This window comes from Ranitomeya variabilis, chromosome 5 (genome assembly GCF_051348905.1).
Source record: "Ranitomeya variabilis isolate aRanVar5 chromosome 5, aRanVar5.hap1, whole genome shotgun sequence".
Classification (NCBI taxonomy): Eukaryota; Metazoa; Chordata; class Amphibia; order Anura; family Dendrobatidae; genus Ranitomeya; species Ranitomeya variabilis.
This window is the reverse complement of record NC_135236.1, coordinates 101264776-101292594: the sequence shown is the minus strand read 5'-3', so window position 1 is coordinate 101292594 and position 27819 is coordinate 101264776. Positions and strand designations below refer to the sequence as shown.

General features: G+C 41.6%; 1 protein-coding gene across 1 annotated transcript in view; it reads right to left on the bottom strand.

Annotated features, from left to right (window-relative positions):
- Nucleotides 1–27819, bottom strand: part of ANTXR1 (ANTXR cell adhesion molecule 1) — a 211227-nt gene that overhangs the window by 133127 nt on the left and 50281 nt on the right. The window contains exons 2-8 of the mRNA XM_077263047.1: nucleotides 18604–18675; nucleotides 18008–18079; nucleotides 16109–16190; nucleotides 10112–10145; nucleotides 6377–6456; nucleotides 5457–5525; nucleotides 3509–3589 (exon numbers count right to left, since the gene is read on the bottom strand). Coding sequence (XP_077119162.1) covers nucleotides 3509–3589; nucleotides 5457–5525; nucleotides 6377–6456; nucleotides 10112–10145; nucleotides 16109–16190; nucleotides 18008–18079; nucleotides 18604–18675 — 490 coding nt within the window. The remainder of the gene's footprint in view (nucleotides 1–3508; nucleotides 3590–5456; nucleotides 5526–6376; nucleotides 6457–10111; nucleotides 10146–16108; nucleotides 16191–18007; nucleotides 18080–18603; nucleotides 18676–27819) is intronic.

Below are 27819 nucleotides of genomic sequence, written 5' to 3'. Positions count from 1 at the left end.
TTTCCAAAACTATACTGAACGAAACCCATGCAGCACAGCCTAAAAAATGAATGGAAATTTCCGACACATCATTCTAAATGCACTACCATTCGAATCAATGGAGCTCTGCTTAGAAATTGGCTTAGAGATCTCAAAGCATGGCCAAATGGGTTCAGGCATTTTGTGGAGAGCAGAAGCCTGTTTATTCTGGAAATCAGGGTAGGTCTGAGCTCACTCAGTCCTCCAGTGTGACTTTCTGACACTTATCTGTTTCATATTAGGAGATCATTTTTGACTGACTTTGGTGGCAGCCAAACTGGACATTATGTCAACTTATTTTTTATTGAACTAGTTACAGTAATTTTAGACTGTAGATGGAAAGTCTAAAGAGTATTTCTTGCATGCTCACATCTTTGTATTGAATGAATTGAAAGGTTTCACACAATAGCCCTAAAATACCTCAACTACGTTAACTGTTTTGACGAACAATTGGCCTTGTTTTAATTGTAGGCAATCAATGTTCAATTTCTCTTTTTCTTTACATGCGCAATTTAATAGATTTAGATTCTTTCTTTAAACTGATTTCTCTGTCATTTTTTTGTTAACTGTTGCACATTGCTTTTTGAATGCTACTATTTCTCCACATATATGTATACTTTAAGCATACCGTGCCTCCCAAGCATCCTGGTTCCATCAGGACAGTCCTGAACTTAGGCAGCTGTCCCGGCACCCGGGAGATCAAGGTATGCGCTTACTTCAGCTATATTTGTGTCTCCAGAACACAGATATAGTTGAATACAATCAGTTTCATACTCTACTGTTCAGTCTGTGTAGAGACTGAAGGACTTTCAAAGACTTTTATGTCACATGACTAGAAATCTAGACCCTCTTAGTAAAGAAGCAGGACTCACTGAGAGGCTTGTGGGACATCGTACTGTATGTGTGACGGCATCATACTATGTAGAGACACTAAGGACATCATACTGCGTGTGATGCTGTGGGGCATCACATTGTTGTAGGGAGGACAGTGGGTGGCATTTTACTGTGTGTAGGTGGTAGTGGTGGCATAATACTGTGTGTAGGGGGAGGTGCGAGGGCATCAAACAGCATGTGAAAGATGCTGGGGGCATCATACTGTGTACAGGGACATTGTAAGACCACAATACTTTGTGGTGGACATTTGGATGATGTGATATGAAATTGTTTGTGAGTGGTTGTGAGGACATTATACTGTGTGTGGGTGTCTGTAGGGGAATCATAATGTGTGTGTGTGTGGCTTCAGGGGTATCATAATGTGTGTGCATGAATTTGGAAACATTATATTAGCTGGTGAACACCGGGATCCTCATACTGTCTGAGTAGTGATGGGGATATCATACTGTCGTGGGTGGGACTGGAGGTGACATATTGTGTGTAGGTGGATGTTGGCACATAATATTAAGTATGGGGAGTAGTGAGAGCATTAAACTATGGAAGACACTTCAGGCATCATACTGTGTGTAGGGGCATTGTATGGGCACTATTTTGTTTGGTGTATACTAGAGACATCATACTGCATAGGGAGACAGTGTGGAAAATTATACTGTTTGTTGGCAGCTGTGGGATAATCGGTGTTTATGGTGAATCATACTGTGCGTGGGTGGGTGTGGGGGCTTCAAGGGGCAATTCCTTGCCTGAGGAGGTGGTGATGGCGAACTCAGTCGAGGGGTTCAAGAGAGGCCTGGATGTCTTCTTGGAGCGAACAATATTGTATCTTACAGTAATTAGGTTCTTTAGAAGGATGTAGATCTGGGGATTTATTCTGACAGAATATAGACTGAACTGGATGGACAAATGTCTTTTTTCGGCCTTCCGAACTATGTTACTATATTATGTTACTGTGCACGGAAAAATGTACAGTGGGGGCATTTTACTCTGTATGGTGGGCTGTGGGGGCATCATACTATATGAGGGGCACAGCATGGGTGTCATACTGGTGTTAGGGCACTGTGGGAGCCATGAAAGGAGCACAATAATATGTGGGAACTCTATTGGGCTTCACTAGAAGAAATATTTATGTGTGGGCACATATAATGACTGCGCGAGGTTAGGGTACTGGCTTAGGATAAAGTAAAAATTGCTATGCTCACCTCAGTATGTGTGCCTCTTATCTTATAAAGTTTGGAGGTGAGGTTTCAGGTTGTGTTTTCTCCTTACGCTTTAAGCTCTAAAAGGCATGTGCAATATTAATTGTATGACTTTACACTGCCACTTTTAAAGTGGAATTTCACTTTCCAATCTTGAGAGCTCACTCTGTCTCAAGATAAATATTGAGAATCAAAAAAAAGGTAAATTTTGATTGAAAAATGTATTCCAGTCAATCAGTGAAACCTTATAAACAGCTCCAAACTAATAGTAAAGACCAATACATGTTCTAAAGCGGACATGTCAAATGCAATAAATATGTATTTTTTTACCTGGTGTAAATGTTGCTGTTCTCCTTAATCTGGCCTTATTTATTCCTGTGCCCTTATGTTCCTGAGATATGGTCCCCTCTTACATGTGTCTTGCCTGTTTTAGCCAGTTTGACCTAGTCCTCAAGAATACTCCCAGATAGATGAGGTCCACAACTACTTGGATAAAAAAAGACTACGTATATTCTACCTGGATGAGGGTGGCCGTATCACTGGAAGATAGAAGCACAGGAACAAAACAAACTGAGATAGATTTAGGAGAATAGTGGCATTTACACCATATAAAATATATTTATGTCAAATGACAGGCCTTCTTTAACTCCACAATTATAATTGCAGGCAAACTATGACCACCACTAGCATTGACAAAAGTTCCATTATCCCCAATATCAGCAGTTTTATCATCATCACTATTATTCCATCCGCCAGTGAATCATCCACAGGGCCAGACACAGACCGAAGTGGGCTCCTGTGCAAGAACAATATACGGGCCCTTTGCAGTCCATTAGCTCATCATTATGCACAATTCCACCTTGCCTCTTGGAGCCCCGGTGCGGCCGTATAGGCTTCACCAATGATGTGTCTGACCCTGATCATACAGGGTGGATGGGCAGTACCTGGCTGTCAAACCTATATGCTGTGCAGCTCCACAACTGATCACATCTGGCCAACATCAGGAATATCTCACATCAGTGGTTTCGAATGTCGCACCCCCACCAATCCAGTATTTATGACCTATCCTAAGAAGAGTCCATCAATATAAAAATAGTGGATAGCCCGTTTAACTAAAACTGACCGAGTCAATGTCGACCTGGCAATATTTATCTTTATCGACTTGTACAAAACAGGGCTAAATCGGGGTTCCCGTCAGAATCCAGTTTTTCGGGTATTCCAGCAGATAACCCGCTATAGGGTTTGACAGAGAGCAACGTATAAGTGTGAACTGAGCCTTGGTCAATATGCATATTATGTAACTTAATAAGGCGGTTATAGCAAAGTTAGATCAGACTTCTTATATGAGGATGAAGTTATTCTAATGGCTTTCTAATATAGAGATTACAGTTGCAGTTACTCACTTTTCCTATAATATTATGGAGAGCCTCAAATCCTCCATTTACAGGGAAGACGTGGTCCTTGCTGTCAGCTATCCGAGCCAGCTAGGTACACAAGAGGAAAAGAGGAGTCAATGATGTAACCGATAAGGAATCACATTACAGCACATTGTAGACTGGAGACATATCAGGAAAGTACTAAACCTCATCATAGATGTTATTCATAAACTATTCACGATATTCTTTATCATTCATTTACAGAAAAAATAAATCATAATTTTACAATATTCAATTCAATATATTTAATTCAATCAACTCCTAGCTTCAGTCTTATAACCAGAGTAGATCAAGGGGCTCAAGATCTTGGGATCAATGGGGATCCCGGCCGTAGGTTCCCCACTGATATAATGTGTTTCACCTATCTAGGCTCAAACACTCTGTTTAAAAATACATATCACTTCTGCAAAACACACAAAAAAATGACGGATGATGAATTTATAAGAGGAAGCACATTCAGCTGAAGTGTATTGCAACAAAGGGACCCTCAGGCTCCTGCTCTACAATATACGCCGATGGCCAATCAGAGGCGTCAGCAGGCCAGTCATGAGCGGCACATGGCACTGACATCATACGCTGCCCGTGCAGGCACACTGAAGTCAGCTACAGAAGAGGACACCGCACATTGTGGGAATGGAGCAAGGTAAGAAGAAAGGTTAATTTTTTATGATTTTTGAAAAAGAACGGATATTATACCAGGATGTGGATCATTATACAATGAAGGGGACGAGAATGGGATGTTAATACACCAGAATAGGGTCTAGGATGAGGGTCATTATACCAGGAAAGTGCCCAGGATGAGGGTCATTATACAAGGAACTTTCCCATGATGGGAATCACTATACCAGACTGAGATCCAGAATGTGGGTCATTATACCAGGAAGGAGCCCAGGATAGCCGTTATTATGCCAGGAAGGGGCCCAGGATGGGTGTCATTATACTAGAATGGGGTCCAGGATGGGGGACATTATATCAGGTAGGAGCCCGTAATGGAGTCTATTATACCAGGATGGGAGACATTGTTACAAGCAGGCAGCAGGATGGGGGACAATATTACAGTAAGAGGCCCAGGACAGGGAACATTATACCAGGAAGGGCTCCAGGATGTGAGACATTATAAAAGGTAGAGGCACATGACATGGGATATTATGACAGAAAAGGGCCAGGATGAGGGGCATTATTACAGAATGGGGGCCAGGATGAGGGGCATTATTACAGAATGGGGGCCAGGATGAGGGGCATTATTACACAAAGAGGCCAAGATTGGGAGCATTATTACAGAAGGGTGCCATTATGAGGACTCTATTACACATGTGTCTTTATAGGATCTAGAAAGCTACAAAGGCCCTTAGATCTGACCAACAAGAAGGTGGGGGCCCAGGTACAACTTTTGCGCCGTGGCTCATGGGACTAGTTACGCCACTGCTCATAAACTATAGCAAGTGTGTGTTGAATAATGCGTATGATGTCACATGGTCTCAAAATGCAAAAAACTGTTGCAGAAGACATATTTGCCTATTTATAGAAGTCATAATAAACTGGCATAATCATGGAGAAGTGCCATGTCAGTAGCTTAAGTTTACACTGAGCTCCCTGATGGGTAGATAAACGATGGACAAGTCAAATGAATGAAGGTTAGATCCCAGTCGTGTAACTGGCACATAACAGCACATAATGGCAGGCTACTGAATATCTCCCTGCGGAGCAGCCTGCAATACGTCATCTGCTCCAGAGTAACACAATACTGTGTATCTCAATATAAACGTCTATTATACTGTGCATTTATGTGAAGCGCTGTGTCATATTCTTGGGTTGCGGCCAGGCATAGGTGGCGTCAGGAGAAAATAACTGCAGGGCATGAACTCAACTAAAAACAGAAAGATTATTTTCTCCTCCAGCTTCAGAAACAGAATACCTGCGTCTCATTGAAGTCTTTCACCCCCACACAGTACACCTGGGCTCCCAAATCACGAGATCTGTTTGCCTAAAAGATCACAATAATAAATTATTAAAATCTCTAAATGATTAAAGTGAATCTTTTTTTATCACTAACCCATTTTCGTATATTTTATCTTATGCTACAAAGAAACCAACAACAGGAAAGTGAACAGAGTAAGTAGCACTGATAGTGATACCAAATGGCTTCATTGTAGCTGTAATTTACAGATCGGGCTCCTGTGAATGTCTCATGAATATACTAAGATCTGTCTGTTTTTTTTAATCACACCCAATTGTGGATCTTATTTTTATTCCAAGATCTAGTGAAAAAAATGAACTTTTGTTCGTGGGGCAAACCCTTTAAGGATTTCCAAAATGTGTCTGAATATAAAATTTTGTCAAGAAATGCATAAATATTCATGTCTACATGCACATTAACATTTATCTATCTATCTACAGTATCTAACAATGAAGGCAGCACTTCCTTCATTGGAGTGCTGCCTTCATTGTTTGTTTGCATCTGGATTTGGGCAAGTATTGGACTTATTGCCTGGGAGACCTGGCACCTGCTACTAAACATTGTGCTGTTCCATTTTTTCCAAATATCTACAGTATCTATCTATCTATCTATCTATCTATCTATCTATCTATCTATCTATCTATCTATCTATCTATCTCATATTTTTCTATTTATTTTACTAACATGATTGACTGGAAAGAAATACACACGGCTTTTTTATGAACAGTTTCAGAACTTTTAAGGTGAACATAAAGAATGGCTACAATAAAGGATAATTCTGGAATACACCATCTTTCTTGGTGGAATAATTTGCAATTGAATTTTGACGCAGTTGGCAATGACAACAAGTTTTAGTCATGTTGCAGACTGATCTGTACCTCTCGTTCTGCATAATAAAAGAGGTCCTCATGGAGCTCCCCGTCTGTTAAAGCAATTATAACACTTGCTGTCCTGTAACCTGCACAGATAAAAACACATAGCATACAATCACTTTTAGCAAACCCTGTAAATGGACCTAAAAAGGGCTATCCAGGAAAGTAATAAATTGGAACCCGTCTCATAATTCAAACACAGCCATCCTTGTCACGTGTCAGAATGGGCTGCAGTCTAAATAAACACAGTTCACCAAACCTACAGGTGCTTCTCATAAAATTAGAATATCATCAAAAAGTTAATTTATTTCAGTTCTTCAATACAAAAAACTAAAACTTGTATATTATATAGAGTCATAACAAACAGAGTGATCTATTTCACGTGTTTATATCTGTTAATGTTGATGATTATGGCTTACAGCCAATGAAAACCCAAAAGGCATTATCTCAGTAAATTAGAATACTTTCAACACCAACTTGAAAAGTGCATTTACTGAACATACATTTCAGTAGGCCAATATTTCGGATTTTAAAATAATTTTTCAAGCTGGTGTTATAAAGTATTCTAATTTAATGACATAATCACTTTTGTGTTTTCATTGGCTGTAAGCCATAATCATCAACATTAACAGAAATAAACACTGGAAAGAGATCACTCTGTTTGTAATGACTATAATATATGAGATTCTTTTTTTTCTATTTTTTGATTATATTTTAATTTTGTGAGAAGCACCTGTAAGTGTGAACTGACAGGAGCTGCATCATAATCACACAAACTTCTGTGAGCCGAAAAGCGTGTGACATAAGAAGAAATAAATCATATTTTTTCTCCATCCTCACTCCTCTGTTCTCAGTCAGACGCAGAGAACATACATCTCTACTGTCTCAACTGCTCAGAAAGGTACGTGTGCTGACGATACAGCTCCTGTCACTTGAGACGCAGGTCCTGGGAGCTGTGTTCCTAAGACTGCAGCCCATCTTCATGTGTGAGTTAGACACATTGCCTCTTGAATTATGTGACGGGGGCCATTTTATTACATTCTTGGAGAATCCATTTAACGAGAAACATAATTGACAAAGGAAATAATAATTCTGTCTACAGCATATTTTATAGTAACAGAATACAACTTCATAATTGACAAGTAATAACTCAGATATATTTGAGTTTTCACTTTGAAAAATGATGAAAGGTGGGCAGTGTAAAGCCACAGGGCACATTGCTCTGAATCAGGAACCACCCAGGTCAGATACAAGAAAGGAGTTGACTAGCGGTGGATTCCGTGTCTCTGCCAGACACGCCGGCACGCTGTCCCTCCCGGGCTTCCATTAGTTACCGGTAATACCGGTCCGGACCTTTCTCCTTTAGACAGACTCTTTTGCTACTGTGCCGATAATATATAAACGCGTTCACCTACGCTTTCATCCCTCTCTGATAAGCATTTGTTACTGAAGAAGGCCGTCTATTGTGGCCGAAACGTTTAATTTGATGACTATATTACATCACAAACAAATCCTGCATAAGTTGAGTGCCTAAGTTTATTTTCTTCTAGATACAAGAAATCGACTTCTCTTATCTGACCTGGGTGGTTCCTGACTCAAAGGGTGGCGCCCTGTGGATTTCCACCATCCAGCTTTCATCCGTCTTCACGGCTCCTGAGCAGGATGCTAGGAGAAAGTGGAAGGTGCTGCAGCACTCAAGGACTGCCATAATTTCACCACATAGCATCCGCGTTGTGTCTGGCATGCTCAACTACTTCTTCCCTCTCCACTTATGTGCTGTGACATTCTTCACATGGAGCATCCTCCCTTTTGGTTTATTTTCACATGAGTTTCACATGTAATTTCAGATAAAGTCCTTTACTGACAAAGTCCAAGGTTATACTGCAAATTTGGTTTGCAGCCAAATCTTTGCGGCTAAAGATTTCTGTACGCCGCTGTTACAATATAATGCAAGTGAATGGGGTCACATTTGGACCCATAAGGTACCGCAACTGTGACAAACAAGACGACAAAATATCAGAACCAGTTGGATTTTTTGCAATATGCAACTTCTTTCCACCAGCATTCAACACATTAGGTGGACATTCTGGGAGAGAGTCAAAAGAACACCAGATGTATGCAACAATGATATCTAGACATGAGATCTTAAGTGATATCACGGGAGAATAGATTATATTTTACCGGACCAAACAGTAAATTTATATTTTATCATGAGATGACTCATCTAATGATAACCGTTTATGATCAATGGAAATAAGTTCTCAGAGTTGCAACAAGTTTAGGATCTCTGTCAAGTTCATCCTTACTGGTACATTATTTTCAATTATAAGAACAATTTCCTACTTAGAAGAAAAAATCCAACCATTTCAAATATGATTCTATAACAGGTTTGAGTCCGGATTGTAGGAAATGCTAGATCTTTCTATATATGCCCAACTGTGAGTAAACTTAGTTAAGCCTAAGCAGGGGCGGGTCAGAGGGCACTGATGCTAACTAATTTAGGTGCTTAAGGCAATCTTAAAAAAAAAATTGCAAATTTAATCCCCTGTAACAGGACCACTGCTTTTGGTCACTTGGCAGCTTTAATGAGGGCTACCACAAACAGGCTTGGCACTAGCTACTCTGTTTTCCAGATCCCAGGAGTTGCTCTGACCTTCTCATCCTTTAACCCCTGTACAGCGATCCGGACTTAAGAGAGACCCCCTAGACTGGAGCCAAAGAGTTAGATGCCGTTCAGTGGTGCGAGCTGGAAAGAAGAATGGTCCGGTAGCTGGGTCAGAACCAGGATACCAATACAATTCCAAAATCACAATGTAAGAAACTAGTCAAAAAAACAAGGCTCCGTCAAAATCAGAAATGCCACCAGGAAGTCAAAGCAGGATATTGAGAACTTCTCTTGAAGCAAGCCAAATTATAACTGGCAGTGGGCAGCAGGCTTTCAGGAGCTTAAATGGCCTGTAACATGCCCAGGCCACACATAAGGAAGCAAATACTGAAAAGTTAACCCCTGATCTCCCAGTACGGACAGAGTTAGAAGTACCCCATCACACAGAACTAGTGTTGTCACCTTGCGATGCCCACAACAAAAGCAGAGACAAATAAGTCAGACACAGTTGTCACATCCCCTTCTTCACTATTCAGCTCTTATTACTGAGTGAAGTAGGGTCATAATTATACATCAAATGACAGAAGGAGAATCATTATAGGCACAACACCAAGATCAAGTCTCCATAAAGTGGTATTCTCAAGTTTGGGAGTTATCCCTTATCCATTGGATAGGGAATAACATCTCGATTGCTGAAGGTCAGATCACTGGGACCCACTGATGAGATGACCAATGGGATGGGCAACATAGTAGCTCTGTTACTTTGTAGAACTGGGGTTCTGAGTTCAAATCCCCCCAAGTGCAACATCTGCAAGGAGTTTGTATGTTCTCGACTGTGTGCATTTTCTTTGGGTTCTCTGGTTTCCTCCCATACTTCACATAAATACTGATGATAGAGAATTTAGGTTGTGAGCCCCAATGGGGACAGTGATGATGATGTCTGTAATGTACTGTAGAAATTAATGGCGGTATATAAATGAGTAAAATAAATTTACCTATTTATGTGATTTCAATGCATCTGTTACATGAATTTAAAAAAAAAAATTAAACCAAAAGTTGACATTGTATTAGTGGAAAACATTGGTTAAGTAAGACTAAAGCATAAAATCCCATCCAAAAAATTGTCAACCACATACCTTTGTAATTCTCATGATAAATTTGCTCACTTGCCTGGATGAATAAAAAAAAAAAATTAACACACAGCAAAACAAAAATACACTAGTTATCCTTTCCTCTTCCCATCTGAGCTATAACATACCGTACATATGTGCTAATCTACATATAAGGCTTCATTCTGACGTCCATGATTCATGTACAGTCTAACCACGAGTTTGACAGATAGAACATGTACCCATTAAAATCTATGAAGCTGTTCATGACTTTGCTTTTTTGTGACCAAGTGTATGTGAAAAAAATAAACAAAGACATGTGCGATCTTGATCTGATTTCTGATGGAAATAAATAAATAAATAAAATAAATGTTTTTCTTGTGTACCAGTATCTGGGCACCGTAGTAAAACATTGACCATAGTGATGTCACTGTAATAAGAAGCAGTGAAATCACTGAACCAAAATGTGCTTGAAGATTTGCAGGGAGAGCGACTGTGTGTTGGACCTGATCGGGTGACCCACTGGAAGGATTTCCTCTATATAAAAGTCCTGCGCACCAAACCACAGGCTGATGTGGTGCCAGAGAAGAGAGTGGAGTAGATAAACTCCATGGGTGTCGCTGAGGCCAGCATAACAGGTTTCAGCAGAATGTCTATGCCATCATGGCCATCGCCTGACAAGGCCTGGATTCCGCACATGATGACTCCGAGTAATCGGGACCAGGATTCGTGCTCCACGCCAGTAAAGCTCTAGAAACCAGACGTCGCCCGTTAAGAGCTGAGGTCTAGTCCACTCAATTTCAATCCTAAGAGACGTCCGTCGACGGTCAAGCCCAGAAGATCCGTGAGGAGACTGCAACAGTTTGGGACATGCCTGTGTCTGTGGAAAGACCGCGTGTGAGCAGGGCTGTCACATCCAGCTGTCCTCTACAGTACTGGGGTCGGCTTGGACTAGGGTCTCAGGTTATGAGGGGGCCGGTAGGCATGGGAGGTTCAACGGGCTTTGATAGACTACATCAGAGAGAGGCTTGTGGCCTAGAAGGAAAATCTGGTTACTCTCAATAGGGCCAGATTTGAGAGAACTTACGTGGTGGCTCACATGACTGGGCGCACCACCATTGTGAACAGAACATTAACGTTAGCGAAAGACTTCCTTTGCTTTTCCAAGTTTGTCTTTATCTTTGTTTGAATGTAAATCTGACTTGTTATCAACACTAATTGTTTAGAGTTACTTTAAATCACTGCATATAAAGGCATTCCCTGGACATACTGATAGGGAATTTAGATTGTGAGCCCCATCGGGGACAGTGATGATAACACAGGTCAACAAAAAAAAATTTTTTTTCTGGTGTCCAAAATATTTTAATGAATTTGGGGTATTTTTGGGGTGCTGATTCTGAATATGCTATCAGTTTTGCCAGATTGGCTCAAGTTTTTGAGATTTTTGGTATCTTATTTATAGCACTTGTTGGTAAATGCGACGCATCATCTCATTAATTTCTTTGGATTAGTACTTGAACTGAGCAGTTCTCAATATAGTTTTGTGTTAATTAGTGTTCTAAAAGTTTGTTCATAGCTTGATTTTTGCACTAACTTTATGTTGTTGTCTGTTTTCCAGTGAAAAGCATGAACTCATCAAGAAGAAGTTGTCTTAACGATCCAGACTCATTCTGTTACATTTGTGGTGAATACACACTGCCAAAACATAGAAGAAACTTAACAGACTTCGTAAAAAAAGTGTATTTTGCCTATTTTGGGGTTATGCTTGGGGACCAAAACAAGTTTTGGGCACCACACATAGTGTTCAAAGCATGTATCGAATTATTACGAAAATGGAGCAAAGGACAAAGAAAAAGCTTCAAATTTGGTGTTCCAATGGTGTGGAGAGAGCCAAAAAATCATCATGATGACTGTTATTTCTGTGCAGTGCAAGTGCAAGGATTCAATAAGCATAAGAAACGAAAATGGGAGTAACATGGAATCTGCAAGAAGGCCTGTCCCTCATTGTGAAGATGTGCCTGTACCTGTGTTTACCATAAATAACAGTCATCATGATGATTTTTTGGCTCTCTCCACACCATTGGAACACCAAATTTGAAGCTTTTTCTTTGTCCTTTGCTCCATTTTCGTAATAATTCGATACATGCTTTGCACACTATGTGTGGTGCCCAAAACTTGTCTTGGTCCCCAAGCATAACCCCAAAATAGGCAAAATACACTTTTTTTTACGAAGTCTGTTATGTTTCTTCTATGCTTTGGCAGTGTGTATTCACCACAAATGTAACAGAATGAGTCTGGATCGTTAAGACAACTTCTTCTTGATGAGTTCATGCTTTTCACTGGAAAACAGACAACAACATAAAGTTAGTGCAAAAATCAAGCTATGAACAAACTTTTAGAACACTAATTAACACAAAACTATATTGAGAACTGCTCAGTTCAAGTACTAATCCAAAGAAATTAATGAGATGATGCGTCGCATTTACCAACAAGTGCTATAAATAAGATACCAAAAATCTCAAAAACTTGAGCCAATCTGGCAAAACTGATGACATATTCAGAATCAGCACCCCAAAAATACCCTAAATTCGATGAAATATCTTTGGCACCAAAAATGCTGTTGACCAGTGTAATGTGTGCAAACTGTAAAGTGCTGCAGAATATGTTAGCGCTATATAGAAATAAAGATTATTATTATTATTATTATTAAATAGAACTATAGTCATCCCTGACTGTCTCTGCCTCGTGCCTCTGTGTGTTGCATCCAGACACCTGCAGTACATCACTACAACTGCTCATTACTTGCCAGCCCACACACATGATACGCCGCCCCTTTCATCCCAGCTATGTAAAAAGAGATGTGATGGGGCTCAAACAGAAAAATTGAAATGAGATATTCTAAGGACAGGTGCAGACGGCCATATATTCTTTCATCCGAGAGAATCAGGTCGATTATGCAAATCACACTCTGATCAAACTCTGATCAAAGTTTGATCCTGGTATAGAAGTAAGGCTCACTGGACTGTAATTTCCTGGCTCCATCTTCTTTCCTTTTTTGAAGATAGGGAAAAGATTTGCCCTTCTCTAGTCTTCTGGGAGTTATCATGCTCTACAGAATTGTTCAAAGATTCTGGCTAGTGGTTCTCCAAATTCCTCTGCAAACTCTTTCAGTGCCGTAAGATATAATTCATCTGGACAAGGAGATTTAAATTAATTTAAATAAGCTAAGTGTTCCCTCACATCTATCTGTTTATAGATAATGTTGATTCATTTGCTTTCTTAGAAGACACAGATGTAAAACAGAAATTTAAACATCATTTTTAACCATATCACCCTTTTCATCCTGTAAAATTACTATAGCATCTTTGACTTTTCTTTTGCTTTTTACATTCCCCAACATCTTTTTTTATTGCTTTTGATCTCCCTTGCAAGCCTTACTTCATTACTGACTTTAGCTCTTCTAACGCTTACCCTGCATTCCCTGCAAACAACATTATATTCTTCTTTAGATATGCCTTTTTCCCATTTAATATACATTTCTTTTTTCATTTTTAATAAGTGCTTAAGTTCTGTGTTCATCCGTCCTGGTCTCTTTAAATGTTTCCAATTCTTCCTTCTTTTTGGGATTGTTACTGACTGTGCAGTAAGAATTTCATTTAGCAAAATCTCTCATCCTTCTTGGACATTTCTATCATTTCTATCATATCTATCTTCCTGTGTTAGCACCTCCAATTCTCCTCGCTTGTTTCCCATGCTCTGTGCATTTGTATAGACACGTTTTAGTTTGTAGTTGGTTTCTCTTGCTCCTCTATTTTCATTCAGAGTTTGTTGTTTTTGTTCTTTATTTCCACTTCTAATAATAGGGTTCTCAAAAAAATGCATTAGCTGCATATTTTTTTCCTGGCCATATATTTCCCATCCCATATTGCTCTAGTTTAAAGCTCTCCTGATGAGTGTAGCAAGTTGTCTACCAAATATGTGTTTTCTTATTTTCGTAAGATGCAAGCCATCTCTAGCAAAGAGTCCATCATGTAAGTAATTCACTCCATGGTCAAGAAACTCAAAACGTTGCTGAGGCACCATCGACATAGCCAGTTGTTCACTTGCAGCACCCTGTTCAATCTTCTTGGTCCATAACCATCCACTGGGAGGATGGATGAGAAGATGACCTGCACTCCAGTTCCTTCCCTTTCTGGCCAAAGAATCTGCATATAGTTTCCAGGTCCTTTTTTGCTGTGTCATTGGTTCCTACGTGTATTAGTGGCCATGGGTGGTCATCAGTAGTGCTGAGGAGTTTTGATACCCTATCAGACACATCTTTGATTTGAACACCTGGAAGATAGAACACTTGTGAGATTGTGGTGCCCCAGGGTCCTGGTCGTCGCAGTGGTATTACTTTCCTCTCGGGGAGAGTGATGCTATGTTTGGAAGCAAAGAAGGATAACTGCATCCAGGTATCACAAACATGCAACGCATTTCACACTCCAGACCACCAGGGGGAGCTTCTGCTCCTATTTATTAGGTCACTCCCCATATATATATAACTGGTAGTCTGTAGGGAGAGTTAGAACGTTCCAGACCAGGGTCTGAGGTGGACAGAGGGTCCAAAGGAGCTGTGCATGCCCTCAGAGCTGCAGCTACCAGAAAGAGACATTCAGAAGGCAGAATTGTATTGCAGCGAGCGTGAAGGAAGTTGTAGCAAAGGAGAGGATACCAGAAGGGGACCAGCCCTGCACAGGCTGCCTCCTTCTGAGGCGCAGAATCCCGGTAGCTGAAACACAGAGGGAGTAAGGACCTTTATGCTTTGCTACAGAGACCGGCAGGACAGCTAATTGCAAGTTACCTGTGCGCCCTACACCCAGAAGGCACAGTGGCAACCCATGGAGGCCGGGGCGTGCTAGAGTCCCCCCTTTTACACGGACGTCCCAGGGCCACGGACCAGGTCAGCCACCGTGACATCCCCCTGTCAACCGCTTGACCCGGTACCGAGTATCCCATGGCCCCATTGGAGGCGATCCAAGATAATGTCTTGTCGGCCGATAGCAGCTTCTGTTTCTCTCTGTAAGGAATCCTCTAGGACCACCTCCTCATTCTCCTGATTCTTTGGGTCATATTCTTCCATTTCTCTTCTTCTGCAGGTACATTGAAAGGTGCTTCTCTTCAAACATTTTGAATAGTTATTTCTACTCTGACATTACCTTCTGCTGGAACTCTGAAAGTTCTTCTCTTGCAACATTAGGAAGAGATTCTTCTGCTCTATCAAGGAAATTCTCATCTTATTTGATGAGCTTCAATGTAGCTATTCTCTCCTGAAGACTGTGCTTGGAATACAGAAATGCATAAAGATAGACTCTGCAATGTTGCAAAATTTTCTCTACGATGGAAACAATCAGCAAGTAAAGTAACTGATGTTGATGAATCCAATTATGTGTTGCATGTGCCTTAATGAACTCATTGATTGAACAAATGTAAAATGTTTGAGTTTGAAGTCCAATAAATTCACTCCTCTTTGTACTACAAGGATCTTTTATTTATACATTGGAGCCACCTTCTGCCTAACGCTATATTTTGGATAAGACCTATTGCACTTTTATCATTTACCCTTTATAATATTAGGCAGTCACAACGTCCATGGTGGTCGGTGTGTGAGTGGCTGTTTCTTCACTATTTTGCACCTTTGCTGCACCCACCATTATCATGGGGGTCTGCACCATCCTGTAGTACATTGCTAATGTGACCTGGTGATGGTGAATCTTTTTTCTGGGATGTTTTTGGACATACATAATGGGTTTTTTAATCTGTGACATTTACAAGTTTTTTTAAACATAATCTAAAATGTCCTGGTCTTTTAGATCTAATACCCTCATATAAATTCTGCATTTGGTGTAACTTATCTGAATGTGTACAGGAGTGGTAACAATGGGAAGAATAAAAGGATTTTTCTTATACAGTTGGGTATGAGTGTGAACCCAGGAATGGTTTTCTTAAAAAAATGTCAGGGAATGATACAGTTTTTTTGCTTACCCTCTCAATTCCATCATGCATATAAGTGTCTCCACCAGGCCGAACGTTCTTTAGCTCCTCCAGTCCCAACTTGATTTGTTCTCTGTTACAAAAAGTGAGGGAAAAAAAACAATGTGGTGGGGAAATATCCTAGTTGTCGTGCTCAGACTGGGTTCAGATGGCTATAATGATAATGCAGCCTCATTTTATCATTCATTGATGACAATATTTGGACCTTCTGCAGTTCTGAAGAAGTCACCGTTATAGACTATGAAACCAGCTTTATGTTGCAAATGAAGAAGACATGTCTCCAGTAACGGCTGCTATGTTTGGGTCAGGGAAGTGATTATATATATATATATATATATATATATATATATATATACATACACACACGCAGTATATACAGTATATATATATTCCATTGTTTTGCAGCATTATGTACGTGGAATGTAATATTTGGATAACTAGACCTGTCTACCTTTGTGTACTTTCCTGTGGTGATGACATGCCGACTAACTGCTCCAACCAATCACTGACCATAGCATGCTACCATTACTGCTGCAGTCATGTGACCATGGGGGCTACATCATGCAGGACATTCCGCATAGTTCAGTGGGAGCAGCAATGCTGGAGCAGTGGGAGATTTGATAGATGAATAAGGGATTTTGCTATTTCATCACCTTAACTGTGTTTTGGGAATTTTTTTTGCAAAATTCATGACATCCTTTCAGGATACATTGAGCTGTATTTTCATCACCATTTTCAATTAGTATTTCTAAGTCCTAAGCACATCAGACCTAAAAGTCACTTTTGTACCTTAATTTGTTACACTTGTGGTTTTGAAGGATGCAAAATACAGCCCAGTGTGAAAATTGCCATAGAATGAGTCCACACGTAGAAAACGGATTTGGAGGATAGTGAATCCATTATGTATGCATTTTTGGAGATTTCACTTTTTGCACTACAGATGTAGATTTTGCTTTGGATTTAGTGCAGGGACACATGGATAATTCCCCACATGGACCAATGGTCTGCGTGGAAAAAAAATCACAACATTCACTACTTTGGGCTGATTTACAGACCAGACTAGTGGATGTAAATAGCAGGCATCACCTGCACTTGTCTGATATGCGGACGAGCACACGGAGCTACACACGGTCATTGCCACAGCCTCTGCACCCTCACTGAAAAGTAGCATTGTCAGTGAGCTCCGTTTCATGGGCTGGGGCACTCTCTGCTCTATTGAGCATGCGTCGGTTGTCAATTCACGCTTATTTTCAGTAGGATATTGTCACTGTGCAATATGCACAGTGACAGTGCGCTCGCTCGCTGGCTTTGATCACAAGTGACGAGCTGGTAAGAGAGTCCACTGCCAGTGCACTTTCTATAGAGAGAAAAAGTGAACAGAGTCCAGCGTGGTTGGTCTCTGGTTGCCGCATACTTTGAAAGCCGCCAGGAACCAAGCCACACGGGAGACTAATCTGACAGCTGCTTCTCCCTACCACTCTCTTACAGTGACAGTTCTCTCCCTTCATGTGAGTATAGTGAGAGACTTGTCACTCCAAGGCAGCAAGCAGGGAGAAGCCGACAGGGAACTACCAGTCCCACTAGTCTCCTGTGCATCTCGGTCCCCGGCAGCTTTTAAAGTATGTTTTTCACTGAAATCAGCAGCGGTGCTTCAAAGTCAAATACACATGGCTGAAATCATGAGGCCGGCATCTGATATATGATGCCCATGTATCAGTTACCATATATCGGATGTAACTGTGACAATGACTCTGTAGAAAATATTGTGAAACCATAATAACTGCTAGAAGTGACAATACTAATATAATGAGTAGTGCTTACAGAACTGTCACAATTTCTTTTTTTACCATTAGTATTTCTTTTGTATATTAGCAGCCTGTCAGCACTTACCTGTCATCTGTCAGTCGCATTAAAGTTTCTCCTGCTGTGGAAAACACAATGATAGACATTCGGAGCTGTGGGCTATAAGGGAGGACAAAACACAGGAAATTGCTATATGACATATCTCTTATGATTAAATGTACAAGCTTCAGTCTAATTCCCCAACCATTAGGATACCTGGTGAAGTGACAGCACATGTAAGACTTGAAGCAACTCCTTTTATTCATTTAGTTCTTATGGCAATTGAGCTGCAGAGGACTAGAAAAAAGGCTGAAGCTGATAGATATCACCCCATCAGAGGGAGTCCATCAACCAGGCTACTGATTACAACCTTCTATCCTTCAGAGATTTGGGCAGAACCATGCGCAAGGACACTGTATGGAAGTGCACATCATAGACATCCCAAGTACCACTGCAACCCTTCTGTATGACATCTGATGCCTCCGCAAGAACTGATTGCGTATGTAAGTACATTATTGTATGTAATTGCAAGTGTAATTTACACTGATCTATTTTGGCTGATCTTAATGACATTTGCCTTTACTCCTTTTTTTATGGCTTGTAACACTAAACGTGATATTGGTGGTAACATGACGCTCTACTACCTGATAAACTTCTCTGTCAAATGTTCCACAAAGTCATAGATTTCATTCCAGTGGTGGAGAACACTTCCAGACCTAGGGAACAACACAAGGTTTTTATAGATTATTATTACATTTAGAATATAAGGTCCACTAACAAATCCATATATAGGTATCAACATAGACTCAAACAGTCGCTGAAATCTAGATCGTATTTCTGATCACAGCCCAGATAATGATCGCATTACATAACCATTACTGAATAATAATGATATTTTCAGCATGTTATATAGTTTGGCAAACTCGGTGAACAGGCCAACTAACGCAGGTATATTACCAATGACTTGATATGTCCGTAATGGTAATTCCTTTTGCACCACTCTACAGGTTCCATGCTTCCTTGAGACAACTTCCCACCCAAATCCAAAGACAAATTGTTTCCAAGACACCTTGACGATAACTTAATGGTGTCTTAGAAACAACTTGTCTCCATCAATTGCTTGATATTACTTTGATATTTTATCTACTAAATGAATAGCACAGTAATCAGTAAACTAACAAGACTTCCAACAAGCCAACTAATGAACATAAAGCCAATAAAATGCTCCGTTTCCCATGTTCTCCATAGGTCAACTCTGCACATCTTTACGTGTGGCTCCTCTCACTACTATCTTGGTTAATGACTATGTTAGTAACGCAAAAAACTTCATCATAGGTTGTTTCTCAAAGGCAAAGGTCTGGTGTTATAATAAATGGTATATCAGAGAACCCCCTCCAATGTATATAACATGACAGTCCAGAATAGAGGCTTGGTGGTACCTGCTCCTCTTATGCTATGAAGACTACTGATTCCACCAGTTGTTGACTTTTTTTTATCCATCCGATTCATTTCTGAGATTTTCATGGCTACTTCTCCATGAAAAGCTGACATCAGGAGAAGCTCATGAGTATAATGGGTAAGGTCTTAGTCGTGGGATATTAGACCACGAACTACCATTATGTCAAGCATGGTGCTTTCTTGGGATTAGCTATGGTTAGACTCACACAAATCTTAATTCTATGACTGTTTTACAAGTACTGTATCTTCACATTGTCAACATGCCTCTATGGGATTATTATAACAATGATGAAAAGTTAAGTAATACTAAAAATTGGCTACTTGATCAAGTCATAGGTAGGATATCACAATTCGATAAACTGGAAAACATTCTCTAATTTTAGTTTTCCTGGAAAGTTCAATCAAGTTGTGACCTCAGATACTTGGACCTTTAAGGACACAAAATGTCAGAAGGACAATGAATCCCAGGCCTCCATAGCCCCTACAGTTCATTGTTTATTCCAGACATGCTGGCCAATTTTATAGCAGAAATACATCATGTGGATTTAATGAGTTACCATAAATATTTTGAGCCGAGGCTGCTGACTGAGCAGATCTTACAAGTATCGCTGCCAAAACATGCGAGGAAAGAATAGGAGACAGTAAATTCCTATTCCTTCCATAAGTAAAGCGATAGCAGTCGTGGTGATACTGTACAAATACTCTGTGTTCCTGGTAGGGTCCTCGTGTTACTTTCGAAGGACACATTATGAAGCCAAGTTCTCCAGGTGGCAGGAAAATGGAATTCCTAAACATGGCCAGAAATTAATCATATTGCCATAGTGCCAGTTCGATGAAGGCACTGCCATGAAATTCATGCAAAACAATATTACTATTGTTTGAATTCAATAAGGTTGAAACTGCATATTTTAAAAAGAATGAAATGCCATGACTGATGGCGATGTCCCTCTGAGACTTGTCTCACAACAGCTGGAGAGTCTGAGGCTGCCAATGTCAAATAATTGTATGGAGAAGTAATCTGGCTTCAGAGAAAGCACAGTTATTTTCATTTATAACTTTAAAGAAGTCCTTCTTTTGAAACCTTTTGAAATGTACCCTGCCTTCGTTTTCTGCCTGCCTGAAGGTGAAGCTTGCTGATGAGACCAGAGATGCAAGAGAACATATGCTGGAATCTTCCTTACCAAGGAGGGCTCTTACTATTTATTATTATTATTTATTTATATAGCACCATTAATTCCATGGTGCTGTACATGAGGAGAGAGGTTACGTACAGGGTTATAGATAACGTTTACAGTAAACAAAATTACAATGACCGACTGGTACAGAGGGGAGAGGACCCTGTCCTTGCGGACTTACATTCTATGGGATAATGGAGAGGAGACAGAAGGTCGGGGTAGCGGCAGCTCTGGCGGTGGTGACGCGGCAGCTCGGGTGGTGGTGACGTGGCAGCTCTGGCGGTTGGTGACACGGCAGCTCTGGCGGTTGATGACATGGCAGCTCTGGTGGTGGTGACGCGGCAGCTCGGGTGGTGGTGACGCGGCAGCTCTGGTGGTTTGTGACACGGCAGCTCTGGCGGTTGGTGGCGTGGCAGCTCTGGCGGTTGGTGACGTGGCAACTCGGGTGGCTGGTGAGGCGGCAGCTCTGGCGGTTGGTGACGCGGCAGCTCTAGCGGTTGGTGACGCGGCAACTCGGGTGGTGGTGATACGGCAACTCGGGTGGTTGGTGAGGCGGCAGCTCTGGTGGTGGTGAGGCGGCAGCTCTGGTGATGGTGAGGCGGCAGCTCTGGTGATGGTGAGGCGGCAGCTCTGGTGGTGGTGAGGCGGCAGCTCGGGTGGTGGTGAGGTGGCAGAATGGTTATTGCAGGCTGTAAGCTTTCCTGAAGAGATGGGTTTTCAGGTTCTTTCTGAAGGATCCGAGGGTGGTGAATAATCAGACGTGTTGAGGTGTGGAGTTCCAGAGGATGGGGGATATTCGGGAGAAATCTTGGAGGCGGTTGTGTGAGGAACGAATAAGTGTGGAGGAGAGTAGGAGGTGCATATTATCCATAAAACTTAAAAGGAATATGTCACCAGATTTTTACTATCCCATCTGAGAGCAGCATGATGTAGGGTCAGTGACCTTGATTCCAGGGATGTATCACTCACTGAGCTGCTTGCTGTAGTTTTCATAAAATCACTGTTTGCTACAGATCTAGCAGTGCTCTGAATGCTGAGCTCTGTATAACCCCACCCACACCAATGATTGGCAGCATTCTGTGTACACTGTGCATAGGCAGAAAGCTGACAATCAGTGGTGAGGGCATGGCTAATGATCAGCTACTCCTGGATATTCATTCCTTCCCAAACACTGGTTGTCAGCTTTCTGCCTGTACACAGTGAATACAGAAAGCAGTCAATCAGTATTTTGCATGGGGTTTGTTAGTGCTTTTTATTGAGAGGTCTATCAGAGAAGAAGCAGATAAAACAGTGATCTTACCAAAACTACAGCAAAAAGACAGAAAGTTACCCACTACTGGAATAAGTGTTTTTGTACCTATTTTATGGTGCTTTCAAATTGGAAGTATAAACCTAGCTACAGATTCCCACTAAAGATCCATATCATGGTATTATGGAAGGTTGGGGATCTTATTAGATTTGACATGTTAACTTCATATTATACCTCTGGGAAAAACACTTCATACATACAAAAATATTACTGCTCCTCTAACATTTTCAAAAAATTGCTGATGTTCCGCCTGTAAGAATTGACTCTCTTTAAAAAAAAACCTGGATGTATTCTCTTTCATCAGCCTTGCTGTAGGGTCACAATCACATTAGCTCCCATGGAGCTTTCTTAGAATCCCATTTTATAGTCATATCTGTCCTATTCCTGTTACACTGCATATGACAATATGGATAATGGTATATTCATACAGAGCAGACATGGCAGAAATTGTCAGAAACTGAAAAACAGGCTGTTCCTGCAGCAAACACAAGGATCTCTGCAGGCCGAATTCCGATGAATAGGACAGTCATGGAAATTCGTACAACAGCCGTAAATATTCTCTTACGAGTTCTATGGTAGTTGTAATGGCATCCATATGGGCTGCGAGCCAGTTTTCCAAGAAACAGATATAATAAAGCTGAAAACAAAGACAACAAATAAGAGACCTTTTTTTGGTGGGGAGGTGCGGGATGTTTTTCTTTTCTTTTTAATTTTAGAGCCTTTTTGCAATGCTACATTTTAGGAATATAGACAAAGGCTTTCTGGCCAAAATGTGGGTTGAGGAGGGTGCACTACCTGCATTTCCCAGGCCACCTCTTCCACCAGGTAAACACTTGTATATTTACTATGTATGTCCAAACCGTGAGTGATGTCTGCTATAGTTATTGCTCGCCTATATGGGAAAGTTGTTAGTACTGTGACATTAACTAACGCTGTACACCATACATGGACGGATATTGTTGTATTATGTGCGCCCTAATGCTCGTATGTGCATGTCCTATCATTCCCTCCATGTCCTTGTACCTTGGTTATATTTAATAAAATTTATTTTTGTACTTTAATACTATGGGATGTTTGATCGACATTTCTGTATCTATATTTTCTTCTCTCTCCAGATTTCCAGTAATAAGGTTGTCTCTAGTCTCGCCTCCCATTATGATCTGTGCCAGTCGGAAGTGTTGGGAAATCTTCTTGGTGGCCGTGTGGGATCATACAGCTAAAACTTTACATGGATGGCTCTTGTTTCCCAGAAAGACTCCTGAGACGTCTCTTACAAAAAAAAAAAAGCTTTATTTCGCCTCTTTCCAGTAACAGAACTAAAATCCACTTTGGGATCGGCGAAGACTTTTTCTGCTTACACATCAGTCCCCTCCGTTCCACTTCGAATGCCGTTCTGTAGAGTTCACCGTCTTGGCCTATTAAGGTCTTTAGCGAAACCACTTCACACGCTGATTGTGTACAGCTCATCCTTCTTGCTGAGGCTAGCAAAGAAAAAACGTCTCCTGACATGTGAAAAACAATCCTAAACACACTGCATTTACTGGTAACTACATGTATGACGCATCACTTTACCTTTACTAGACCTGTTGGGCATAATTCCAAAATCTTCAGATGGTCGAAGAGGTGTGAAGAATGTATTTTTTTCAAGCTTATCTACAAGCATGAAAAGGATTTTATTTATATATTTGCACAAAAACAAATGATCACAAAATCTGAGATCTGCTTTGCTATAAATTATGCAAATTTTTGGGAAGAGAAATGGTAAATTTATTCATGAAAATGTATTTCCCATGTAAAAAAATGAGGGGAGCCGGTCAGTACAAAGTAACTGTTCAAACAAAGGGCAGGTGCTTGGCGCAGCCTTTAATTGGCCATCAGTTCAGTGCAGCTATTTTTCATTTATCTCTGCCTTATCTGGTTCTTGTAAAGATAAAGCAGTCAATCAATGAAGAGGGTGACAGAGACAGATAAAATAAGTAGGCGAGAAGATGTACTGAAAAGTTTGGCCATGCTAAGGGTGCACTGCGCTCATGTGCTTGGTTTGAACAGTCATTTTGCTGCTGACAGACTCCCTTTAACCGCAAAGGGTAAAATAAATACTTGGGTTAAAACCAGAGACTGTCGTGCCAGAAAAGACACACTTGAGAGGTTTGCTGCTAGGATATTGCACAGGGAACACAATATTCTAAACAATTCTCTGACTGAAAGCGATCTTTTGCCTCTTTTTTCTCAATGTGGGTGCTTTCTCCATAGGATGCATGCATTTCAGAGTCGTCCAAGGTGACATATAGTGCATTAAAATGTGAAAAAGGACAATATCAATATGAGATACCTGGATTCGCAGGTATGCTATTTCTTATGGCATCTAATGACTGGCAAAATCCAATATTATTAACAAAAGACTGATGGTTACTTCCAAACAGAAAACTGGCATGTTCAGGTGCATACTAAGAGTCGCCATCTCTATACATAACAAACAAATAAAGTTGCATTCTGTACCATGTAAACATGAAATATATGAAATTTGAATTGCATTACTGCTCCAGATAATAATAAAAAACTGAGATGCTTAGCACATCATTTGGCCAATTCATGCATGCTCAGCAACCAACAACATGGCGATCTCTGATTGCTGGGAACCTCTGTAATGTAAATCCTCTCCGATGATAAAGCTTGCATTTACGTTCCAAGCCTATAGCTGGGAGGTATTAGTTAGGATCCTGCTGCAACTAAAACTTTCACAGGCTGATGGGTGGAGTGCTCGGTTTTAATTGCAGCAGGATCTACCAGCCCAAAATGCAGACTTCACCCTAAATACCTTAAATACCTAGTACCTCCCAGCTATAGGCTGGGGACATTTCAGGAGTATGCTCGCTGCCCCTTTAAGAAGTGGGGAGTGCGCGTGCCCTAAGCGTGTTGCTGGGAGACCTGCATGATGTGCACGAGTATTGGGACATGGAAGCCATGAACTCCCGCAATCTCTCTTTGCGACTTAATCCTTTCCAATCCACCAGGATAAAAGTTTTATCCCTCACCTTCATCATCATTGCAAAATTTCTCTTCACTTCAAAGACATCCTCAGAGCAAACGAGTGAATGTGTGCAACCAGGATCCTTGCAGAAGTGGCTCAAGATAACTGGCATGAGGAGAGATACGTGGAATGAGTTAGGCACTCGTATCGAGGCAGGAAGCTTCAACTTGTAGGAGGCGGCGTTTATTTGCTTGATGACCTCAAAGGGACCGATAAAGTGAGTACCCAACTTGTAATATGAAACCTTGAGACATATGTGTGGCGCCCCAGGGTCCTGGTCGTCACAGTGGCATTACTTTCCCCTTGGGGAGAGTGGTGTCACGCTTGGAAGTGATGAAGGATATCTTTCACCAGGTAAATCTCACATACAACACGTTCACACTCAAGGCCAGAAGGAGGAGCTCTGAACCCGGATTAAGGGGAACTTCCTTATATTCTGGCTGGAGGGAAAGTTAGTAGGCAGTCTGAGAGAGACAGTGAAAGAGGGCAGACGGACCTAGAGGGAAAGTCTGAAGGAGCCATGTGGTCCGAGGAACCACAGCTCCAGGAACATGGGAACAGAAAGCACGGACAGCTTGTAGAAGGAGAATAGGAGGGAGAAAGCAAAGGGGAGAAACACCAGGGAGTAGAGCTGAGAAGAGGCTACCTCCCTGGCTAGTGCAGATTCCGGTAGCCGGACGACCGAGGCCGTGCTGAACTCTAAAGTGGCATAGGCAGCTGGACTGCAGATCACCTGTCCGCATTTATACCAAGGAGACACAATGATAATTATAGGACCCGGGTCATCCAAGAGACCCTGTAAAAAGACCTAGTTCACCTGTCACATGGGTTTTGTCCTATCCTTTATGCGGGACAGAGAGAAACTGTGAGGACCTTATGTGAAGCCTTAGGCAGTAAGGGACTACATCACCACCACACTTGGAGGAAGGCTTTGATCTCCACCTGGTGAAGGAGACTCTGGAATCGCTTGTAAGCCGGCCGGACCCTGCCTGTCCCTGTTGTCTGGTGCCCTGGACTGCGGCTGCTTGAAGCTACAGTAAACCAGGCAAAGACTGCAAACCTGTGTCCTCGTTATTCATCATACCATCCACCACACCATCGATGCCTTACACCTGGAAAGCCCTGGGGACCCCGCTTCACCTGTGGGAAGCATTACCATCTTGCTGCAACAACATCACCCCAGAGGACTTCTTTAAGCAGCATCGGTCCCTACTGACCGAACACCACAGGTGGCGTCACAAACAACAGACTTTATCAAATACCCATAAAAGACCTTCCCCTTTAATTGGACGCCCAGGGCCACAGACTGGTCTCAGGCACCGTGGCATCCCCTTTAAGACTGGACCTGGTAACGAGTACCCCACGGCCCTGGTGGGCGCTCCATATGTATCTCTAGAAGAGCCGCACCTTATTCCCTGGATGAAAACATGGTGGATCCATGCGTCTTTAGTTAGCATGCCTTTCCATCTGTTGGGACAACTTCTCAAGAGTGGCTTTCCTGTCCTCCCAGATCTTGGAGAACTCTGAAGTGAAAGCATCAGCTGCAGGGATGCCAGAAGCGGTTGAAACCAGAAGAGGAATACCAGGCTGTTGACCATAGACAATGAAGAATGGTCACTTCACGGAGACCATGCTTACATAATTATTATAAGAGATCTCTGCCCAGGGCAAAAGTTTGACCCAGTCACCATGGTTCACATTTGAGAAATGCTGCAGAAAATTAGACAGAATCTGGTTTACCCTCTCCACCTGACCGTTGAATTGAGGATGGTATGCAGAAGAGAACACATGGATGTGAACTGAATGCCACTGTCAATAAAATGTGAAGTTGAAACCCGTGAAGGCAGAACATGTGCTTAATAAACTTCTCAGAGAGCACTGGAGCAGACGAAAGACCAGGCAATGGGGTAAAGTGAGCTATCTTCCAGAAATGGTCCACTACGCAGATGACGGAGCATCCAGAGGACACAGGGAGATTCGTAATCAATTCCATAGTGATATGCTGCCAGGAAACTGAAGGCACTGGAAGTGGTAAAAGATGCATAGAAGAAAGTTGCCTGGGAGTCTTGTTATGAGCACAGGAAGAACAGGCTGAAACTAATTCCACAATATTCTTTCGCACGGTCGGCCACCAATAATGACTCGAGATAAGTTGAAAAGTCTTTCACTGCTTTAATTGACCAGCCAACTTTTAAGAGTGCCCCTACAGCAGAACTTGACGCCTATGCGATTCCAAACCTAAAGCCTTCCCTGGAGGAATCTGAGAAAAGTTTACCGGAGCCACAGTAACCATCTTGGAAGACTCGATAATAAGTTGAGGCTCCTCCTCTTGGTCAGTGGGTAGGAAGGACCTAGAAAGTGCCCGTTCTTCTCGTGTGGAAAATGAAGGAGGAAGTCAAAGCGGGCAAAAAACAGTGATGAGCTGGATTCTTGTGGGGAGAAGACCATCTCCTTGTGGTGGAACTTCTCTATATACTGGAATCTTCATCAACAGCGCAGGTACAGATATACTGTATCTTACCTGGATCAACAATTTTCATTGGTGTTTTGACCTGTGTCCTTCATTACCAGTGAAGACCCTATTTTGCGCTTGTTTTTCTCCCCAGCATCTCGACTACATCACCTTCATAATGGGACATAAAAAATGCCACTCTAGCCCGATCACAGGAAACTGGTGGGCCAGCAGTTCATAGTGCAGCATGCACTGATTAATAAATCCACGACACTGCTTGGGATCTTCGTCAAAACATGGTGGAGTAGACAGATGAGGACCAGCTCCAGGTGCCTGAGTTGCAGACTGGTATTAACTGCCGAGACTGCTGCAGCTTGGACTGGTGCATCTGAAGCAGCCAGCATCAGAGCATCAAATCAGGAGTTTACCCACCGT